The sequence below is a fragment of the Onychostoma macrolepis genome, chromosome 19 (genome assembly GCF_012432095.1).
Source record: "Onychostoma macrolepis isolate SWU-2019 chromosome 19, ASM1243209v1, whole genome shotgun sequence".
In the NCBI taxonomy this organism is placed as follows: Eukaryota; Metazoa; Chordata; class Actinopteri; order Cypriniformes; family Cyprinidae; genus Onychostoma; species Onychostoma macrolepis.
In genome coordinates, this window is record NC_081173.1 from 23400063 (window position 1) to 23418868 (window position 18806).

At 38.0% G+C, this 18806-nt stretch overlaps 1 protein-coding gene across 3 annotated transcripts in view; it reads left to right on the forward strand.

Moving 5' to 3' along the window:
• The window catches only part of LOC131525770 (CUGBP Elav-like family member 3), a 69788-nt gene that overhangs the window by 10627 nt on the left and 40355 nt on the right, over positions 1–18806 (forward strand). For all 3 annotated transcript variants that reach the window (XM_058753705.1, XM_058753704.1, XM_058753706.1), the window contains exons 2-6: positions 14952–15081; positions 15510–15643; positions 17488–17546; positions 17684–17810; positions 17918–18093. In XM_058753705.1, coding sequence (XP_058609688.1) covers positions 14952–15081; positions 15510–15643; positions 17488–17546; positions 17684–17810; positions 17918–18093 — 626 coding nt within the window. The remainder of the gene's footprint in view (positions 1–14951; positions 15082–15509; positions 15644–17487; positions 17547–17683; positions 17811–17917; positions 18094–18806) is intronic.

Genomic DNA, 18806 nt, shown 5'->3' on the forward strand with positions numbered 1-18806 from the left:
TTCTTGCTCTGTCCTGTCATAAGACAGTACAAGAAATGCTGTAAATGATTTTTCATTGCACAAAAGTATTATAATACGAAAAGCTCCAATACAGAGCGGCACAAAGCACTTATGCGCGTCCCGTGCGCAGATTGATGCGCTTGAAGCAACACGGAGTCACAACGCGCAGCGCTCAGCATAGAAAAGTTCAAAGCACAAAGGAAAGAGATATGCGATATATCAGATTTGGATCGGTCTCGTCTGACCGATAACCTATCCGGCAGAAAATGCTAGTATCGGAGCTGATACCGATACTAAGCATTGGTCATAATGTAATGAAATAGAAAGAGTCTGCGTTAAATGTGCTTGGATTTGTTCTAACATGTCTCATGTTAAAATGGGTGATATGCATTTGAAGTCTTTATTGGCAAAAATTACATTTTTACATGTGTGTTGGATGTGTAGATGACAGAACAGACTTTATGAAATGATGTTCTTGAATATGTTGTCAGATAAAAGCGGCATAAACATAAAGATGGTGCAATTAGCTTTTCAAAGTGTAAAATTGCTCTCTTTTATATTTTATTAATGAATGCTTGCATTTTACACTATTTGCAGTATTTCATAATTATTATGTTTAGATGGGAAAACATTGGATGAATTGGTCAAACCTAATTGTAAGTTGATCTGGAGTCATTGTTCTAAATCATAAACTGAATCGATCAGGTGACTCGCTCGTTCTGTGAAACCTGAAAATGCCAATGTTTAAGATTAGTGACACTCGTCACTGACAGTAAAATTACTGACAGTCTAGTACCGCAATTGGTTTCTGGAAGTATTCCTGGGCCCATTTAGTAATGTCAATGACAGAATCATGCCAATGAGTGATGCAGTGTCGTCTGAGGGCCCGAAGGGTTGTATTTATCTCACCTAAATGTTCGATCATGCAGTACATTTTTGTTTTTACACTTGTGCAATTGTTGCACAATAGCTTACACACAGCACAACACAGTTGCTCAAGTGGCAAAACATTTAAAATACTTTTCTTACATTATCACAAACATTCTAAATGTGACCCTGGACCACAAAACCAGTCTTAAGTCGCTGGGGTACATTTGTAGCAATAGCCAAAAATACATTCTATGGGTCAAAATTATCGATTTTTCTTTTTATGCCAAAAATCATTAGGATATTAAGTAAAGATCATGTTCCATGAAGATATTTTGTAAATTTCTTACCGTAAATATATCAAAACGTCATTTTTGATTAGTAATATGCACTGCTAAGAACTTAATATTTTCTCAATATTTTGATTTTTTTGCACCCTTAGATTCCAGATTTTCAAATAGTTGTATTACTTACTTATTCAGCTTTCAGATGATGTATAAATCTCAATTTTGAAAAAATGGTTTAATGTTCCAGGGTCACAAATTAAAACTTACCACTGACAGAAACAGTCAGCTCTACTGCCTTTTTTTTTGCATTTAATTCTTTATTACAAGCAATCCTGCGGTTCATAAAGAACTTTGTTTTCCTACATCCACACGAGTGCCATCTATTATTGCCTTGTTTATCTAAAAGTGCTCTTTTCCTTTAAACCTAGCCAAAAAGCCATATGTGTTGACTGTGAAACACAGTAGACTTTAATTATATGCATTTATGGTGTAATTACTACATTTTTGTTTTCATATTTACCGCAAACAATGCGCTGTCACTTTAATTCAGTGTGTGCAGCAAACTCGGTGTGGAAACAATCACTGCACTGCTGTAGACGCACCGCTCTAGGTCTCGATTGTGCAAGTGTAAAAAGTAAAGCTAAAGATGGCACCACTCACGGCAGCCATGGTGCTTCGCTATCCAGTTGTTTTAGTGTTTTTGTTAGTTTTTCCTGTTTTTTGTTTCTCGAACACGATCAGTTTTACCAGAGAAGAACTGCTGAACATTTGGCAGAACACACCACAAAATCTCCTACCAGTTTTCGATTATTCGGATGTTTTGCTGGACATAGTAGTCGGCAGAGCGGCGGCACTGTTCAGGCGCTTCAGGATGCGCAGACGGGGGAAGCAATCCGGCGCGCTTGTGAAGCTCAGACAGCGTGAATTTAGAACAGCGTTGTCTAGCATCCATCTGGCGAATCTCCGCTTTCTACCCAACAAAACGGACGAACTCCTTCTGCTCTCCCGGACAAATAAGGATTTCTTAAACTCTGCTGCTCTGTTTCACCGAAACCTGGCTGAACTACGCCATTCCAGAGGCATTCCAGGGCTTTCAGCTGATCAGAGCAGATCACAACGCAGAATCAACGGGGAAATCGTGCGGACATGTTTCTACATCAATGAGAGGTGGTGTACAGATGTAATGGTGTTAAAGAAGATGTGCTGTTCAGATCTAGAAGCTCTCTTCATTAACTGTAGGCCTTTCTACTCGTTGCGGGAGTTTTGCTCGTTCGTTCTCGTGAGTGTTTACATTCCTCCGCAAGCGCACGTGAGCTCAGCTTTACAGAAACTTGGCTGATCTGATCACAGACACAGAACAACAACACCCAGACTCTGTTTTAATCATTCTTGGGGACTTTAATCAAGCAAATCTCTCACGTGAACTCCCAAAATACAGACATGTCCCACCAGAGAAAGTAATATATTGGATGACTCTAACACCACAATAAAGAATGCATATCACTCTGTTCCACAGGCAGCTTTGGGGGTCTCTGATCACTGCTTGGTTCATCTTATACCAACCTACAGGCAAAAACTTAAATCTGCTAAACCTGTAGTAAAGACTGTAAAGAGATAGACCAATGAGACCGAGCGGGTTTTACAAGTCTGTCTCGACCTTACTGATTGGAGTGTTTTTGAAGCTGCTTTTGACTCCGCTTCAGTCTGAAAAGCCATCACCAAGTACAGGACACCATCCCCCAGAACTGAGGTGAATCAACGACTTGCTGAAGGCCTGAATTAATTTTATTGTAGATTTGAAACCCCCCGCACCTGTCCTGACCATCTCTCTACACAACTGTTAACACCTCCAGCAACCCCCCTCTCCCCAACTCCTGTACTTCAGATCAGTGAAGAAGATGTGTGCCAGGTCTTCAGGAAGAACAAGAGAAGGAAGGCACCAGGCCCAGACGGTGTGACACCAGCCTGCTTGAAAACCTGTGCTGAGCAGCTGGCCCCCATCTTCCTGCTTCAAACCCTCCACCATCATCCCTATTCCAAAGAAACCCAAGATAACAGGACTTAATGACAGCAGACCTGTGGCTCTAACGTCTGTCGTCATGAAGTCATTTGAAAAACTGGTTCTGGCTTATCTGAAGGACATCGCTGGACCCTTACTGGACCCCCTGCAGTTTGCTTACCGAGCAAACAGGTCCGTGGATGATGCAGTCAATATGGGACTGCATTACATCCTGCAACACCTGGACAAATCAGGGACTTATGTGAGGATCCTGTTTGTGGACTTTAGTTCGACCATCATTCCTACACACCTCCAGACCAAACTAACCCAGCTCTCTGTCCCTACCTCTATCTGTCAGTGGATCACCAGCTTTCTGACAGATGGGCAGCAACTAGTGAGACTGGGGAAATTCATGTCAAACCGCCGCTCCACCAACACTAGTGCCCCTCAGGGATGTGTTCTCTCCCCACTGCTCTTCTCCCTGTACACCAACAACTACAGCAAGGTTTTATCTGGCCGCAGAGGAACACAACTGGGTTGCCTGATATAAAGAGATGTAATCCCTGAAACAAAGCCTCCCACTTGCGCAATACGGAAATATCTGCTAAATGTGATGCTTATCTTTGTCAACCTGGCAACCATGTGCACGCGCTCTCTCCACTGTGGATAAACGTGCTTGCTTTCTGAAAACACTGGTTAGCTTGCAGTTTAGCGATCTCCACTTCAATACTCTATTATCAGAAAAGTGTAATTTATCAAGTGTTCTTTTATGAGAGAGAGAGAGGCTTTGTATGCATGTATGAATTACCGCTGTTTTGCCACGTTTCTCTATTAACAGTGAAGCTGTGGCTTTAATTCCTTTAGAAACAATGATGTTACTAGCTCCTTGTTGAGAAAGATAATGTAGCTCTTGAGCAGCGATTAAGTTATTTAGTTGAAAAAATTGCAGGGCAGCACTAAAAAGTTTGTTCCTGAATGTCTGTGTGTGGCCTGCAACGTGATCTATGTGAGTGACTGAGCGTGTGTGTGTGTTAGATACAGTGAAGACAGCGCATTAGTTTAGGACTCTTCTAATTTTTATTTTTTAAACGTAGAGAGTGCGCATCATTTGTGCAATGATAACCTACCAGCAACGTAAAGATGATTTTTAAAATATATTAGAATGAGTACATTAACATATAAATTTATTAGAACGAGTAGCCTGCATTATTATTCATGGGCATAAAAACAAGATGCAAACAATAAGAATTTTGTACCTGGTGGGGAGTGTCCAATGTAAACATGAAACATATGTCATTATCTATATTGTACTGTGGTACAGTTATGGAGCCCTTCGTAATGCAGAGGTCAACTGCCTGCTCTGCCTATAGTTAGAAATGGCCCTATAGTATGCAGTGTTTAATAAACGGCTGTTTTACAAAATTCTGCTGAGGTTGAATTCAGTGAAGTCCTGTATCGTGATGCGCATCGTATCGTGGCCTCTGCATCGTGATACGTATTGTACCGTATCGTGACTTTGCTGGTGATACACAGCCCTACGATATAGGCACGTGCTTTGAGTGACGTAGACAGCACACACAAACACATGCTGAATTGAGTGCTGTGCCTGCCTGTGATGAGGAGATTGTGAATTAAAAAAAAAAAGAATATTATATATTTAAAATGAAGTGACGTTGCTACATTTTAATGTTTTGTTAGTCTAGCCCACGAGACGCGCAGTTGCTGCATTATTCATTCAAAATATAGTAGCTGATCTTGATTGGGTTAAAACCAAAACCAAGCCATTCACACACAACGCAAATTCAGCACATTTTTTAGACGGACAAATATGACTGCTGCACTCACGTCTCTCACAAGAGATGTATGGAAAGCCATGCAAAGTTAAAACAGTTTAAACTTTTAGAAAACACGTCACGAATTTGTGGAGGTTTATTCCTTTTCACTGGGTCTCATGTTTTTAAAGGCAATCTGCGTTATGGGCGATTCGGCTCTTTATATCAAGCAATGCATAAATACATGATGCTGTTTTGTTTGTAATTGTTTATGCAATTTACGAAATTATATTTGATTTATGAGTTAATTTAGACGCAATGCACGTTTTTTTTAATAGACACTTATTTCCTTGCGTTGACAATTTAATACACTGCATTTTGCTCATTGCGCCCTCCTGTGGCAGTTCCTTAAGACCTATTGAATCTGCATATAAAACATTAGAAATTACATATAAAAAATTTTTGTGTTTGACTGTTAAAACAAAATATGTTGTCTCAATAAATTGGGTTAATTGAAAAATACAGTGGTTAAATTAAAAAAAATAATTCTATAACTATTTGTTTTAAAATAAGGTTATAAAAAAGTCAATAATTATCGATACCGAACGAAATTAAACATTATATTGTTGATACATTTTTTTAGCTATATCGCCCAGCCCTACTTGTACCTCACCTTCAGCATTATCATTTTCACCCGCGCCGGAGAGAGACTGAGACGGTGCCACTGCATGTCATGCCAAACCTCTGACGGCAGGTGCGTCATCAGCTTGAGATTGGTTTTTTGAGATCGGCCTTTTTAGAGGCCGCTGATCAAATATCCCAAAGCGATTATCGGCCGATAGTGATCGGTAGCCGATCAATCGGAGCAACCCTAAAAAAAAGTAAACAAGTTTCACCCAAAGGTTTTTGTCATATTTCTGCTGCTGCTGAAAAACATCTGTAAACTGTTTTCTGTTTTAGAGTTTGCTGAGGTGTTTCATGATCCTCCTCAGCCTGCAGCTGTAAAAGGAAAATATAATATACTTAAAGGTGCACAAAGCAATTAAAAAAAAAAAACGCTTTTGACTGCAGTGTCGGACCATGTCCCAAAACACACTTGCAGCCAATCAGCAATAAGGGGCGTGTCTTGTAATGATACAGCGCTCAATTTAAGGTTACAGGACGGATATAAGCAGATCGACTATAGATAGAGAGAGAACTGGAAGATAAAAAAAGAGGAAAATATCGGAGGAACAAAGCATTAAATAGAAGGGTTACAATCAGGCAAGAGGTAGGACCCATATATATATATATCGGAGCAGCTTTCCAGCGGTGGAGAGAACTCAAGGAACAGGAAGAGCTCGAATCGGATGCCGAGGTTGCGTTGTTTCTTCTTGATAGGTGAGTAATGTTGATTTTGCATTATTTCACACAACTTATCCGTGTTGTCTTTTGTTTGAATATGCTTGTGTGTCATCTTCGCTTGTTCCCGCGATCGTTGTTATGCCAGGGTTGTGTATGTACATGTGGGGCGGAGATATCAAAATAAGGGCGAGGTCCTATTGGGCTATGGACGTGTTTGTTTTGGTGCTTTCAAATATCAACATCGTTTGGCAAAAATCGCTTTGTGCACCTTTAAGTCAAGCAATGGGTTGAGTCTGACCAAATGCAACATTAGATCATTGACACCAGCTAAAATATAACTTTTCAGTAAATAACAAACCTCAGCTTTTATAATAAATTTAGATAAGATTACATATATTAAGTGTATTCAATCTGGTGGTGGATGAGGAGACATGCACCCCCCCCCCACTTTGAGTGCCTAGAAAAGCGTTATATAAATGTAAGGAATTTATATACATACCGACATTTAAAATTAAAATATGTATGAATATTAAAATAATAAATAAATAAATATTAAAAATTAAATTGAAACTTACCTTCTTGAACTCTTTCATTTGATCCGGGTGTCAGTCTTTAAAGTGTTTTGTTAGTTTGATGTGTTTCCTCCTTTTGAGGTTGCCACGTCTCAGGGCTTTTATGAAGAGGGGGCAACTGCGCTGCGCACCTTTCAGATAGTGGCGTATCAAGAACCGGGTAGACCGGGTACTCTGTACCACCGGTACTTAGGAAATCCTGGTACCGTAACGTTTTCATTTTTTTAGCACTTACTTGGTACCGAAATACCTGTTTTTTTGACAACACTACTGCATTTAGCAAATTAATTTTGTGTTGTGCGATGGACCTTGTTGGGAAACCAAATACTACATCGCCGATCTGGAGCCATCTCCATTCATGTCACCCATCCGCTTTTGTACAAGTGTCTTCAAGTTCCCGTGATTGCAAACGCCTGGCTGATCAGGTTTGGTGAGGCATTCAACTGACCAAATACAAACAAGACAACGATAAATGAAAGACGTTAACAAGAAATGTGGCAATGGTTCCTATTTCAATGAGAGCATGAGCAGACGAGGAGTTAATGCGCACACTTGCTTGGTGGCGAAACAGTGAACTGTGTCTACACCGGACGTGACACCGCTGCGTCGCAACAGGTTGAGTCTGTCTACACAGGACATTTGAACTTTGTGTCAGTACCTCATAAATAGGATGAGGCAGTTTACTTTCGGGGATTTATAAACAGCACAAATATGACTGAATATGACATTAAAAGTCTAAAAGTCACCCGTTTTTATAAAGTAACAGTCCAACAGCGACACCCGCAGGTAAAGTTACAGCGGAGGCTTGCCTCCCTTCGGTTCATAGACTTTCTACAGAGACCCCAAAGCGTGCGTTGACTTTTCTGGAGGCTCATTGAGATGAGTGGGGGAAAGTCACGTGAGAGGAGGCAATGCCTCCATCGCGCTATAATTGGATATGATCGGTTATGATTGGATGTGATTGGTTTGTGCGATAAATCCCACCTCTTGTTTTTGTGCAAGCCCTCGGCATGAATGAAGGAAATAATGGCGTTATTGACTAATTATAAAGTAAGTAAAGTAGTAAGTGCTTTGTGTCATGTCAAAATGAAACATGAAATGGCTTGAAAACATGATGACTGTGTCAGTTTTTAGTGAGCATTCAGCTTGATGAAATGAAAGATGTATCTTCGTGGCTGTGAGTCGTGACAGGGCTTTTATGACAATGACCCGAAAATAAGTTGACGATTAAAAAAAACAAAAACAGCTGAGCATCAGTTAACAAATAAAAAACGGAGTGTGTATAAGTACTTTGATATTACTGAAAATACATGCCTTTCCGACGTGATATCTGATTTGAAAAGGTAGGGAAAAAGTTTGGCAAAACGTGGATTTGAACCAAGGTCGTTCTGTTATTACTGAAAATACATGCCTTTCCGACTGTTTGCAACAATATACTATATGTATTATAAATAGCAGAAAATCCAGCTGTAAACAGAATCTATAGCTATTTGCACTTAGTATAAACACATTAAGCGTAATGGACATGAATTTTATATATACAGTATCTCACAGAAGTGAGTACACCCCTCACATTTTTGTAAATATTTTATTATATCTTTTCATGTGACAACACTGAAGAAATGACACTTTGCTACAATGTAAAGTAGTGAGTGTTCAGCTTGTATAACAGTGTATATTTGCTGTCCCCTCAAAATAACTCAACACACAGGCATTAATGTCTAAACCGCTGGCCACAAAAGTGAGTACACCCCTAAGTGAAATTGTCCAAATTGGGCCCAGAGTGTCAATATTTTGTGTGGCCACCATTATTTTCCAGCACTGCCTTAACTCTCTTGAGCATGGAGTTCACCAGAGCTTCACAGGTTGCCACTGGAGTCCTCTTCCACGACATCACGGAGCTGGTGGATGTTAGAGACCTTGCTCTCCTCCATCTTCCGTTTGAGGATGCCCCACAGATGCTCAATAGGGTTTAGGTCTGGAGACATGCTTGGCCAGTCCATCACCTTTACCCTCAGCTTCTTTAGCAAGGCAGTGGTCGTCTTGGAGGTGTGTTTGGGGTCGTTATCATGTTGGAAAACTGCCCTGCGGCCCAGTCTCCGAAGGGAGGGGATCATGCTCTGCTTCAGTATGTCACAGTACATGTTGGCATTCATGGTTCCCTCAATGAACTGTAGCTCCCCGGTGCCGGCAGCACTCATGCAGCCCCAGAACATGACACTCCCACCACCATGCTTGACTGTAGACAAGGAACACTTGTCTTTGTACTCCTCACCTGGTTGCCGCCACACACGCTTGACACCAGCTGAACCGAATAAGTTTATCTTGGTCTCATCAGACCACAGGACATGGTTCTAGTAATCCATGTCCTTAGTCTGCTTGTCTTCAGCAAACTGTTTGCGGGCTTTCTTGTGCATCATCTTTAGAAGAGGCTTCCTTCTGGGACGACAGCCATGCAGACCAATTTGATGCAGTGTACAGCGTATGGTCTGAGCACTGACAGGCTGACCCCCCACCAACACAACCTCTGGATATGACGCTGAACACGTGCACTCAACTTCTTTGGTCAACCATGGCGAGGCCTGTTCTGAGTGGAACCTGTCCTGTTAAACTGCTGTATGGTCTTGGCTACCGTGCTGCAGCTCAGTTTCAGGGTCTTGGCAATCTTCTTATGGCCTACGCCAACTTTATGTAGAGCAACATTTCTTTTTTTTCAGATCCTCAGAGTTCTTTGCCATGAGGTGCCATGTTGAACTTCCAGTGACCAGTATGAGAGAGTGAGAGCAATAACACCAAATTTAACACACCTGCTCCCCATTCACACCTGAGACCTTGTAACACTAACGAGTCACATGACACCAGGGAGAGAAAATGGCTAATTGGGCCCAATTTGGACATTTTCACTTAGGGGTGTGCTCACTTTTGTGGCCAGCGGTTTGGACATTAATGGCTGAGTGTGGAGTTATTTTGAGGGGACAGCAAATTTACACTGTTATACAAGCTGTACACTCACTACTTTACATTGTAGCAAAGTGTCATTTCTTTAGTGTTGTCACACGAAAAGATATAATAAAATATTTACAAAAATGTGAGGGGTGTACTCACTTCTGTGAGATACTGTATATATATATATATATATGTGTGTATGTATGTATGTATAAACTTATAACTACCTCCTCATTTTAAAACACCACCGCACGCCACTGTTATATACATACATACATGATGCTGTTTTGTTTCTGATTGTTTAAGCAACTTCATTATATATGGTTTATAAACATTAATTTAAACATTATGCACTTTTTTCAAAGATAGTAGTGTTATTTTATTGCTTTGAATTACCGTGGTGGTAAAAATCTGCCACCGTCACAGCCCTAACAACATTACTACAATATATTATATGTCATTAACCGGTGAAAAAAACTTTATAGTACAGTTAGCAAACGTACTACAATACCAGGAAGGAAGATCAGGTTGTTTATGTTTGCCTGCCATTCTCACTCTGTCTGCACAACGTATGTAACTGCGCTGATGATGTATCCTGTCTGCAATGAATGCTCGGAATGAGCATTTTGATTGGATGTACATTTCTTGGTCATCCTACGCCTTTAACAGAATATACAAATACAGATAAATACATTTAGACCACTTAACATAATGGTTGCTACCGGGATGTGAAGAGACTTTCAACCAGCATAACAAAAAAATTTTCTGAAGACAATCAAATATTTCTTAAATACAGTTTTCGATCTCTTTAGATGGCTTGGTGTGTTATTGTTGTGGCATTATTGATCCAGATAAAAGTGTCTTGTTTTTTGAACATAATTTGTTTCTGAGAATATGCTTATGAAGGGATTGTTTTTAGTGCTGTAACAACAAATCAATGAAAATAGTTATTAGTACAATGCAACTATTCCAGTCTTTGTGCTTTGCATGGAGCAACTTGTCAATGATGGTGGATCGCTTAACAGTAGTTAAACTTTTCTACAAGCACTTTTATGGGTAAAAACACATTAGCAAACTTTACAGGAATAAAATTGTTGTAATTTCAAAGCATTTGCATGTGGCCAGGATGCTAAGTCACGTGAGATTGTGCTGTTAGTTGCTGTTGAAATGCTTTTCTACAGGACTAAACTTTCATTTTGCTGTTATATTCTATAAACTTGAAATATTTCATAAGTGAAATTAGTTTAATCAATTCCACTGAAGTTAAACTTTTTGTATGAACATTTAATTGCTCGTCTTGCTTATAGGATTTCAAGTTTTAGATATGGGTTAATTTAAAACTTAAATTTAATGTTCAATAACACGGATTATTTTGATAAAATGGTTGCTATTTTTGCTGTTAGGACATGCTGTTTTGCCAAATGGAAATGATTGTATTAAGACCATAACAGTAAAATGTAAGTAGGTGCATAAATCTGTTTTTGTTTTTTTTCATAGAAAACTTTCACTACTTTACAGTGGCATCACTAATGGAAGTTTTCTGTGAGTAGCAGAATTAGTTATTGATTATTTCCTAATTTAGGAACTAATTGTTTCGTTAATAAAGTACACAACTTGTGCCTTTGCCTTTCTGATTAAAGGTCACACATTTTACACCTTTCTGGAGTTTTATTTTAGGTTTTGATGTCCTTAAGAATATGTAAGTGCGGTATAAGTACCAAAAACCATCTCAATATATTTTTACAGCTCCTCTCTCGAGCTCTGCTAAGAACAGGTCATGTATAGACCCTTTTAGGGCCGATGTCACAATTACGTCACAGTGCTAGCTGGAGGCAAAACAAAGGGAAAACTGGAGGTGGCCCATTCAAATTTGATCTCATGCCTGCTGCCAATGCCAGACAAAAAAAAAGACGACAGCTGTGGTTAAACGCGATAAAACGAGTGAACTGGACAGAAATCATCGTCAAAAATGCTTTCGTTTGCTGCGCACACTTCTTATCAGAAAAGGTTCAATAAAGTATTGTCTTTTGTTGTTATGGGTGCACCTAAAGATTTCTTGCATCTCACGACTATGTTGTGTATGTCTCTGTGCATGTGTGTAAAACAACAAACTGACGATTTATATATAATCATTTGTAATTGTATATACATTGTTGTGATTAATTGTGTTTGGAATAATAATGTAGCTGTAAAAATAGTTGCCTGCTGAAATTGAAATGTATTTACATCTTCATCATGACTAAATAGACACGGTGAGTTTGTAATACACATTAGGTGTGATCCACCTCATAGTAACAATCATGTCAGATCGTCCATCCTTTAAGTGAGAGTGTAGCGTTACAGGTCGGTCGATCTGGTTTCATCCGTTAAAGTCAACCTTTTCGACATGTTTCCGTGTTGTTGTTGCTCAGCAATGGCATGGACGTGATGTTGTCTGGGGGTTTGGCAAAAGGAGGGTGGGATAGTGGGCGGTGCTCGGGGTGGTGACTGAGTAGTTCGGACATCACATTTTTACGGAAGTCACAAAGGCTCGTGAAAAGGCACATCTACTTTATGCAGGCTGTGTGCATTTTACTGTGGATTGACTGTTTTGAAACTACATAGCCCCTAGACCTCAGTTATCATGAAAAAAGCCAGGCAATTTCAGTTTTGACAATATGGGACCTTGAATTGTTCATAGTATGAGGTAGGTGTGACAAAGTCATTGATAGAGTGCAGCCGGCATGACATTTTATATTTGTGGGCCAACCTGGAAGTTGGCATGACCCTGGATCCCTCGACAAAAAGCCAATAGGATTTTTCTTTTTACTTTGGATGATTGCAGAAGTTGGAAAGTTTGAGTTAGAATAGCTTGCAAGAGCATGAGTGTACTATAAACACAATGAGACTTTAAAAGCAGACCTAATCTGTAGTCCCAGTTAGCAACTTGTTAGCAACTGCTTTTTTAAAGACACACAAAAGCTTAAAAATCACAAGTAGGCCTTTACTAATGTATTTTAAGTCATAGAATGAAATGTGAAATATCTTGTGCTTGTGTTCACCACAGCCCTTAGTTCAGACATTTAACCAAAAATCCATAAATAAACACTGGGATGATGGAACCGGAAGTTCAAAAATGCTAAGTTGTTTCCAGGTTTTAGTACTCATTCCTGTGGCATTTTATTGCTCAGGATGTTGTGTAGTGTTGTCAGCATTCTGCAGGGCTTATGTGACAAGTGAACACTAGATAAGTAAGATGTTCAGAAACGGCATCTGCTGTCTCATCACAAAGAAGTTCACATCCTTAGACTGAGGAACACGTGTATTTCACTCCCACAAAACATGTTTTGAGTTTTTTTTATACAGTAGTTATGTATATTTTTTTTATAAAAGCATCTTTAGACTCTTAAAGTTGTCACATTGTGAGAAATCTACGGTGGCCGAGAGCTCAACATGCTGCAAATAGAAAAAACACCTGCAAATTAAGAAAACATCTTCATCAATTTGACAACACACATGCTGCAAATGCGAAAGTGAGTATATAATCTGTAAATTTTTGTTCTGGAAGTGAACTACTCCTTTAAGAGAACAGCAAAGTGACGAGCATGGCTGAGACATATTTATCAATGTTTGTGCTGAAAGGTGAGGGTTTTGTTTATTTTAACATTCTGATCATATACTATTCCTTAGCTTTTTTCTGTTTTGGGTATTATTAGCCTAATAGGTGCTTTTTCTATTTGCATGTGTTTTCTGAAGTTGCAGCACGTCGAGCTCTCTCGGCCACCGTAGAAATCACATTGTCCTTGATCTTTGGAGATTAGTTGAATGTTGTAATTTTCAGATTTGAAGAAGATTCAAATTCAGAAATCACAATGATGAAAAGAGGATGAAGTAGAATGAATACTGTTAGAAAGAAGATTAAAAATTGTCAATGTGTATAGCACATGTTGCTCTGCATACCCTTCTGAAGGATCTCAAATGTGGAAACATGTAAAGTTAAACTGAAGTTATAATGAGCTACGTGAACATTTCATCTTAATTTCTGTATTATTTTGTGAATCTGTCACAGTGTGTCCTAAGATTAGTGGTCCTCTGGGAGAAATGATTTGACTTTAAGGCTTCCACGTTCCACCACATTTGATTGTGTAGTAACATTTACCTTAATATTTTCCACATTGTGGTATTGAAAATATTAAGGTAAAGGTTACTGTTTTGATTAACTATACTCTACTGAGGAGGATCATGGCAGTGAGTTGTATATTGTGTGGATATTCTGTTATTTGTCTTCCTAAGCCTTATATTTTTTCTTATTGTTTCTTATGCATTTCTAATCATATAGCCTATTGCAGCTGTAATTTGTGTAAAATGTTAATATTGAAATGGTTGGTTTATTTATTTTTTATTAATTAATTAATTTTTATAGAATATCGTAAAGTTAATACTATAGTCCGGGACTGAGACAAGGGTACAGTCAGATATGTACATAAAAGTGATTTTAATAAAACTTTGCATAGGCATAGTAAAAAATTTCCTCTGCAGTTTTAGTGTGAATTTTATTTGACGGAAAGTAGTTTGAGTTAAGGGCTGTTCATGCCAGGATGTCGATAAAGTTGCAGTTTGAATGTTTTAAATGTAAAAGAATAGCAAAATTTTTACTACATTAACAATTATTTCAATAGCGACATAGAGGAACGCTATTATCAAATCTTTTTTTTTTGTCAAAACATTGACAGCCAATCAAAGTTTTAAAGAGCTCAAACATTTAAAGCAGCAGACGACATAACTGCAGCACACGTTTATAATAAACAGAACATTATAGTGCATTGGTGTGGATGCTAATATAGTTATCTTTACAGTTATTACTCTTGGTGTGAATGGGCCTTTTGTCTTAATAATATAATAGAGCTCATAACAGTTAATAAAATACTAACCATGGGCCATAAAAAACATCTTGTGGATTTATAGTAGATACATTTTGATAAGAGCAGCATGTGATGGAGTTAAAAGAGATTTCTGGAATTTGTGACATTCCTCAAATTATTCAATGTTAGTTTGCGTGAATTTAACCAATTCATTATGGTTTGCCCATCTTTAATAATATAAGACAAAGGTCGTGGCATTGTAAGCGGGCCATTAAACGGATTGTTTTATGATGAAGTTAAACTTTTCCTTATTCTTTTCTCAGCGGATGCGCCACACAGGCTTAATCTCTTCTACCTGGCGAATGATGTCATTCAGAACTGTAAAAGGAAAAATGCCATCGTCTACCGCACCACCTTTACTGATGTGCTGCCAGAAGCTATGAAGCTCATCAGGTCAGTCTGCTTTCATCAATGAACCTAACCAGATTGTTCTCAAGATCAGGAAATATCTTCTCTGCCTATGTAAAATACAAAATCCTTTTTTTTATTTATTTATTTAATAAGTTTTATTTTTGGATTTTGAAACTAAAATTTTAGTTTAATAATTGACAGACAAATCAAACTGTATTTAAGTTATGAATTATATACAGTGTTCGCCTATATTTTTCTTTTTTAAATAAATGAATCATGGTTGAGTGAAGATGTAAAATGTAAGAAAGTATGTTACTACAAAGGCAGTGACTAAAAAACTGCGTTTGGGTGATTCAATGCACTAGTAATGAGTGCTTCTATAAGTATGCATTAATGTGACATTGTAAGCAAATTTTTTTTTCTTAAATGAATTTACATTTATGAATCTTTGTAAATGCGATTTCCTGTAGTGCCACAAAGGATTCTAAGGTGAACAGGGCAGTGGCGAGGATACTGACCATTTGGGAAGAGAGAAGTGTCTATTCAGAGGAGTTCATCAGTCAGCTGAAGAACAGTTTGGTTCAGAAAGAAGAACCAGTGAAAGGTCTGAATTAATAATTAAGGATGTATCATCTTAATTTTATAGACTTGTCTTTATGTTTTGAATTTAACATTTAAAAGTCTTACCCCCGGTTTCACAGACAAGGCTTAAGCCTAGTCCCAGACTAAAATGTAAATCTGAGCTGTTTCAACTAAACGAAACTTGCACTGATTGATCTTAAAATATATCGGTGCTTTTGTTTTGTCTCAAGATTCACACCAGTAATGTTTTTTTCTAAGGCACAATTATAAAAATTACTTAAATGTCTAAAGAGAGTGGGATCTATATACAATGAATAAACTCCATGAAATTAGTCCCAATGTTGGAAAAATAATTTTCTATCAATTTTCTAACCAATGGGACCAGATTGTTTATACCCGCTATAGAATTGGTAATTCCAGGATGACACAAGTTTTTAATACCAGGGGAAGATCCTCCAACATGTTCTCTCTGCCGAATTCCTTTATCCATTAAGCATGTTTTATTAGATTGTGCTGGTTTCAACTCATTGAGAAGTTTTTTTGAAGATATTTTTAGCAGAGTTAAAGGGGTCATCGGATGCCCATTTTCCACAAATTGATATGATTCTTTATGGTCTTAATGAAAAGTCTATAACATACTTTGGTTAAAATTTCTCAATGGTAGTGTAAAAAACAAATTTTTTTAACCTGTCAAAATCAGCTCTGTTTTCAGCACGCTGATCTAGTTAATGTTGCTTTAAATGCTAATGAGCTCTGCTGACCCCGCCTGTTGACATCACTGAATTCAATAATGAAATGCCTTTAACTGAAAATTGAGTGTTTAATCTTGTCATTTTACATTATTGACACTATTTTCCTATTCTGATATTGGGAAGTTGCTTTGACACAATCTGTATTGTTAAAAGCGCTATATAAATAAAGGTGACTTGACTTGACTTGACCCCGCCCCTCTCTTCTGTGGGGTGACGAGCAGTACTGTTTACTTTAGCCGCGAAACTGGCTAACTAGCACGTTATTAGGAAAGGCGATTTGCAAAGATTCATAAAAACCCTTATACTCACTTCTTCTGTAGATGAAGCTGGATCACGAATGATTCGCGCAAACATAGACACATTTAGGCAGATCGGGATCGGCGCATTCACTTCAAACGAAAGTAACGTTAATCCACTGCGTCTTCAGCGGCTCAGATGTCGAGAGTAAATGACGACTGCTATGTTCATTATTACATCCAACAACAAAACACTTCAATTGCTGCATCGGAGACATTCTTGTCTTCCCCTGCACCGAAGTTGACACAATGGCAGACAGCTCACAGCTCACTCAGGGCGGGTCTAAGGTAAGACGGCCTTGTCAATCAACTATCGTGGGATGGGCCTGTACAGAACTACGTCATTCTGACAGGAATCTCAGAACAGCCTGATTTGAGAAAGGGGATTTTAAAATAGGGATTTAAAAAAGAAAGACACTGGGTGAATTTTTATCATTATAGGATGGATGTGTACACACAATTCCAACACACATTTATGTTAAAACAACTTGTAAAGTGAATTTTGCATCTGATGACCCCTTTAAGCCAAATACAGTTTTGGAGATTTTAGAAAAAATAAATTATAAAAACATGATATAATATAGCCATAATAACCATAATATTTCTCGCCATGAAAATAGCCACAGAAGGAGGAATGGCATTAAACACAAACAAACAAGCTTAAATGTCCTAATTGAACTATGGCCTAATCCTGGTTTAGTCTAAGCCCTGTCTGTGAAACCAGGCCTTAATGTATAAAAATGTTAAGACTTGAAAATATTTTTGAAATTCTTATTGTAAAGTAATAATTTTTCTTTTTAAATATTCCTTAATTTTAGTTTCAGTTCCAGTCAACTCCAAATCTGCCCTGAAATCCAAGATTGTTGCGGAGTTTGTGGTAAATAATCATCATTATTCACACAAGAATTTGAATGGCTCTTTGGACCACTTGGTTCAGGGAATTTGAAAATGGCTATACTTTTCATTTATATAATTTCTTACCTACTTTTTTTTTTTTTTTTTTTTGCCTGTCAGCCCACAGCATTTATCGAGCATCTGTCCAAGTACAGGAAGTCCATGGATGAGATTGAGCTCAAAGAGAAGCAGTTAGCTGCAATGAGAGTGGATGTGTGCAGCACAGAGGCTCTGAAGAAACTGAAAGGTCAGTAAAAAGTGGCCTTTTAAGATTCTAAACAGATATGCATTCATTAATATATCAATATTTTTCTAATTTTTGTGTGTTCATTCTTTCTGCATCTCATACTTTAGACAAGGCAGGAGGTAAAAGGTTTTCTAAAGACTTTGAAGATGGGAGTGCAAAGCTTCAGGAATTTGTTTCCTTTCTGGATGGAGAGGTCAAAAAAGGCCCTCCATTGATGGAAGCTCTGGAGAATGCAGATATATTTTATGAGATGCAATATAAAGAGGTCAAGGTTGTGGCTAAAGTGAGTATTGTGATGATATTTTTGGGTGTAATTTGATATGATATTATAAACATACATTAGCTACAATCCTGTACAAATTTACAGTGTGATTTGCAGTGTTTAATGCAGAAATATTACTAAATTCTTGAATTCTCCACACTGGGAGACTAGAATGAATGTAGAGAACCATCAGGCCACTTCAAATGAAATGGCTGAGTATAAAATAAGTAAAATGTTGTTTTATTTATATTTCCAAAAAGCACTTTATGAAATCTAATTATTTCCGTTTGCTTCAGCAAGAGCTCTTAATCTCTCCTCACTCACAGCAGCCTCAGGCCTTCCAGCAGACTCATTATTTCAATGCACATATAAAAAACTATCTTTATATTTGAAAGCGGCAAATAGCCCTTTCAGAAGTAATGACCAAATGCTCATTTAATGCTTTTAGTGGTTTCAGCTGCATTGTGCCGCAATTGAATTTGTTTCAAAAATAAAGACATCCTGACCATTGTGTAGCATATATATATGTCCTATATATGTGTGTGTGTGTATATGTATATGTATATGTGTGACCCTGGACCACAAAACTAGTCTTAAGTCGCTAGGGTATATTTATAGCAATAGCCAAAAAATATGGGTCATGATCGATTTTTCGTTTATGCCAAAAATCATTAGTATATTAAGTAAAGATCATATTCCATGAAGATATTTTGTAAATTTACTACTGTAAATAT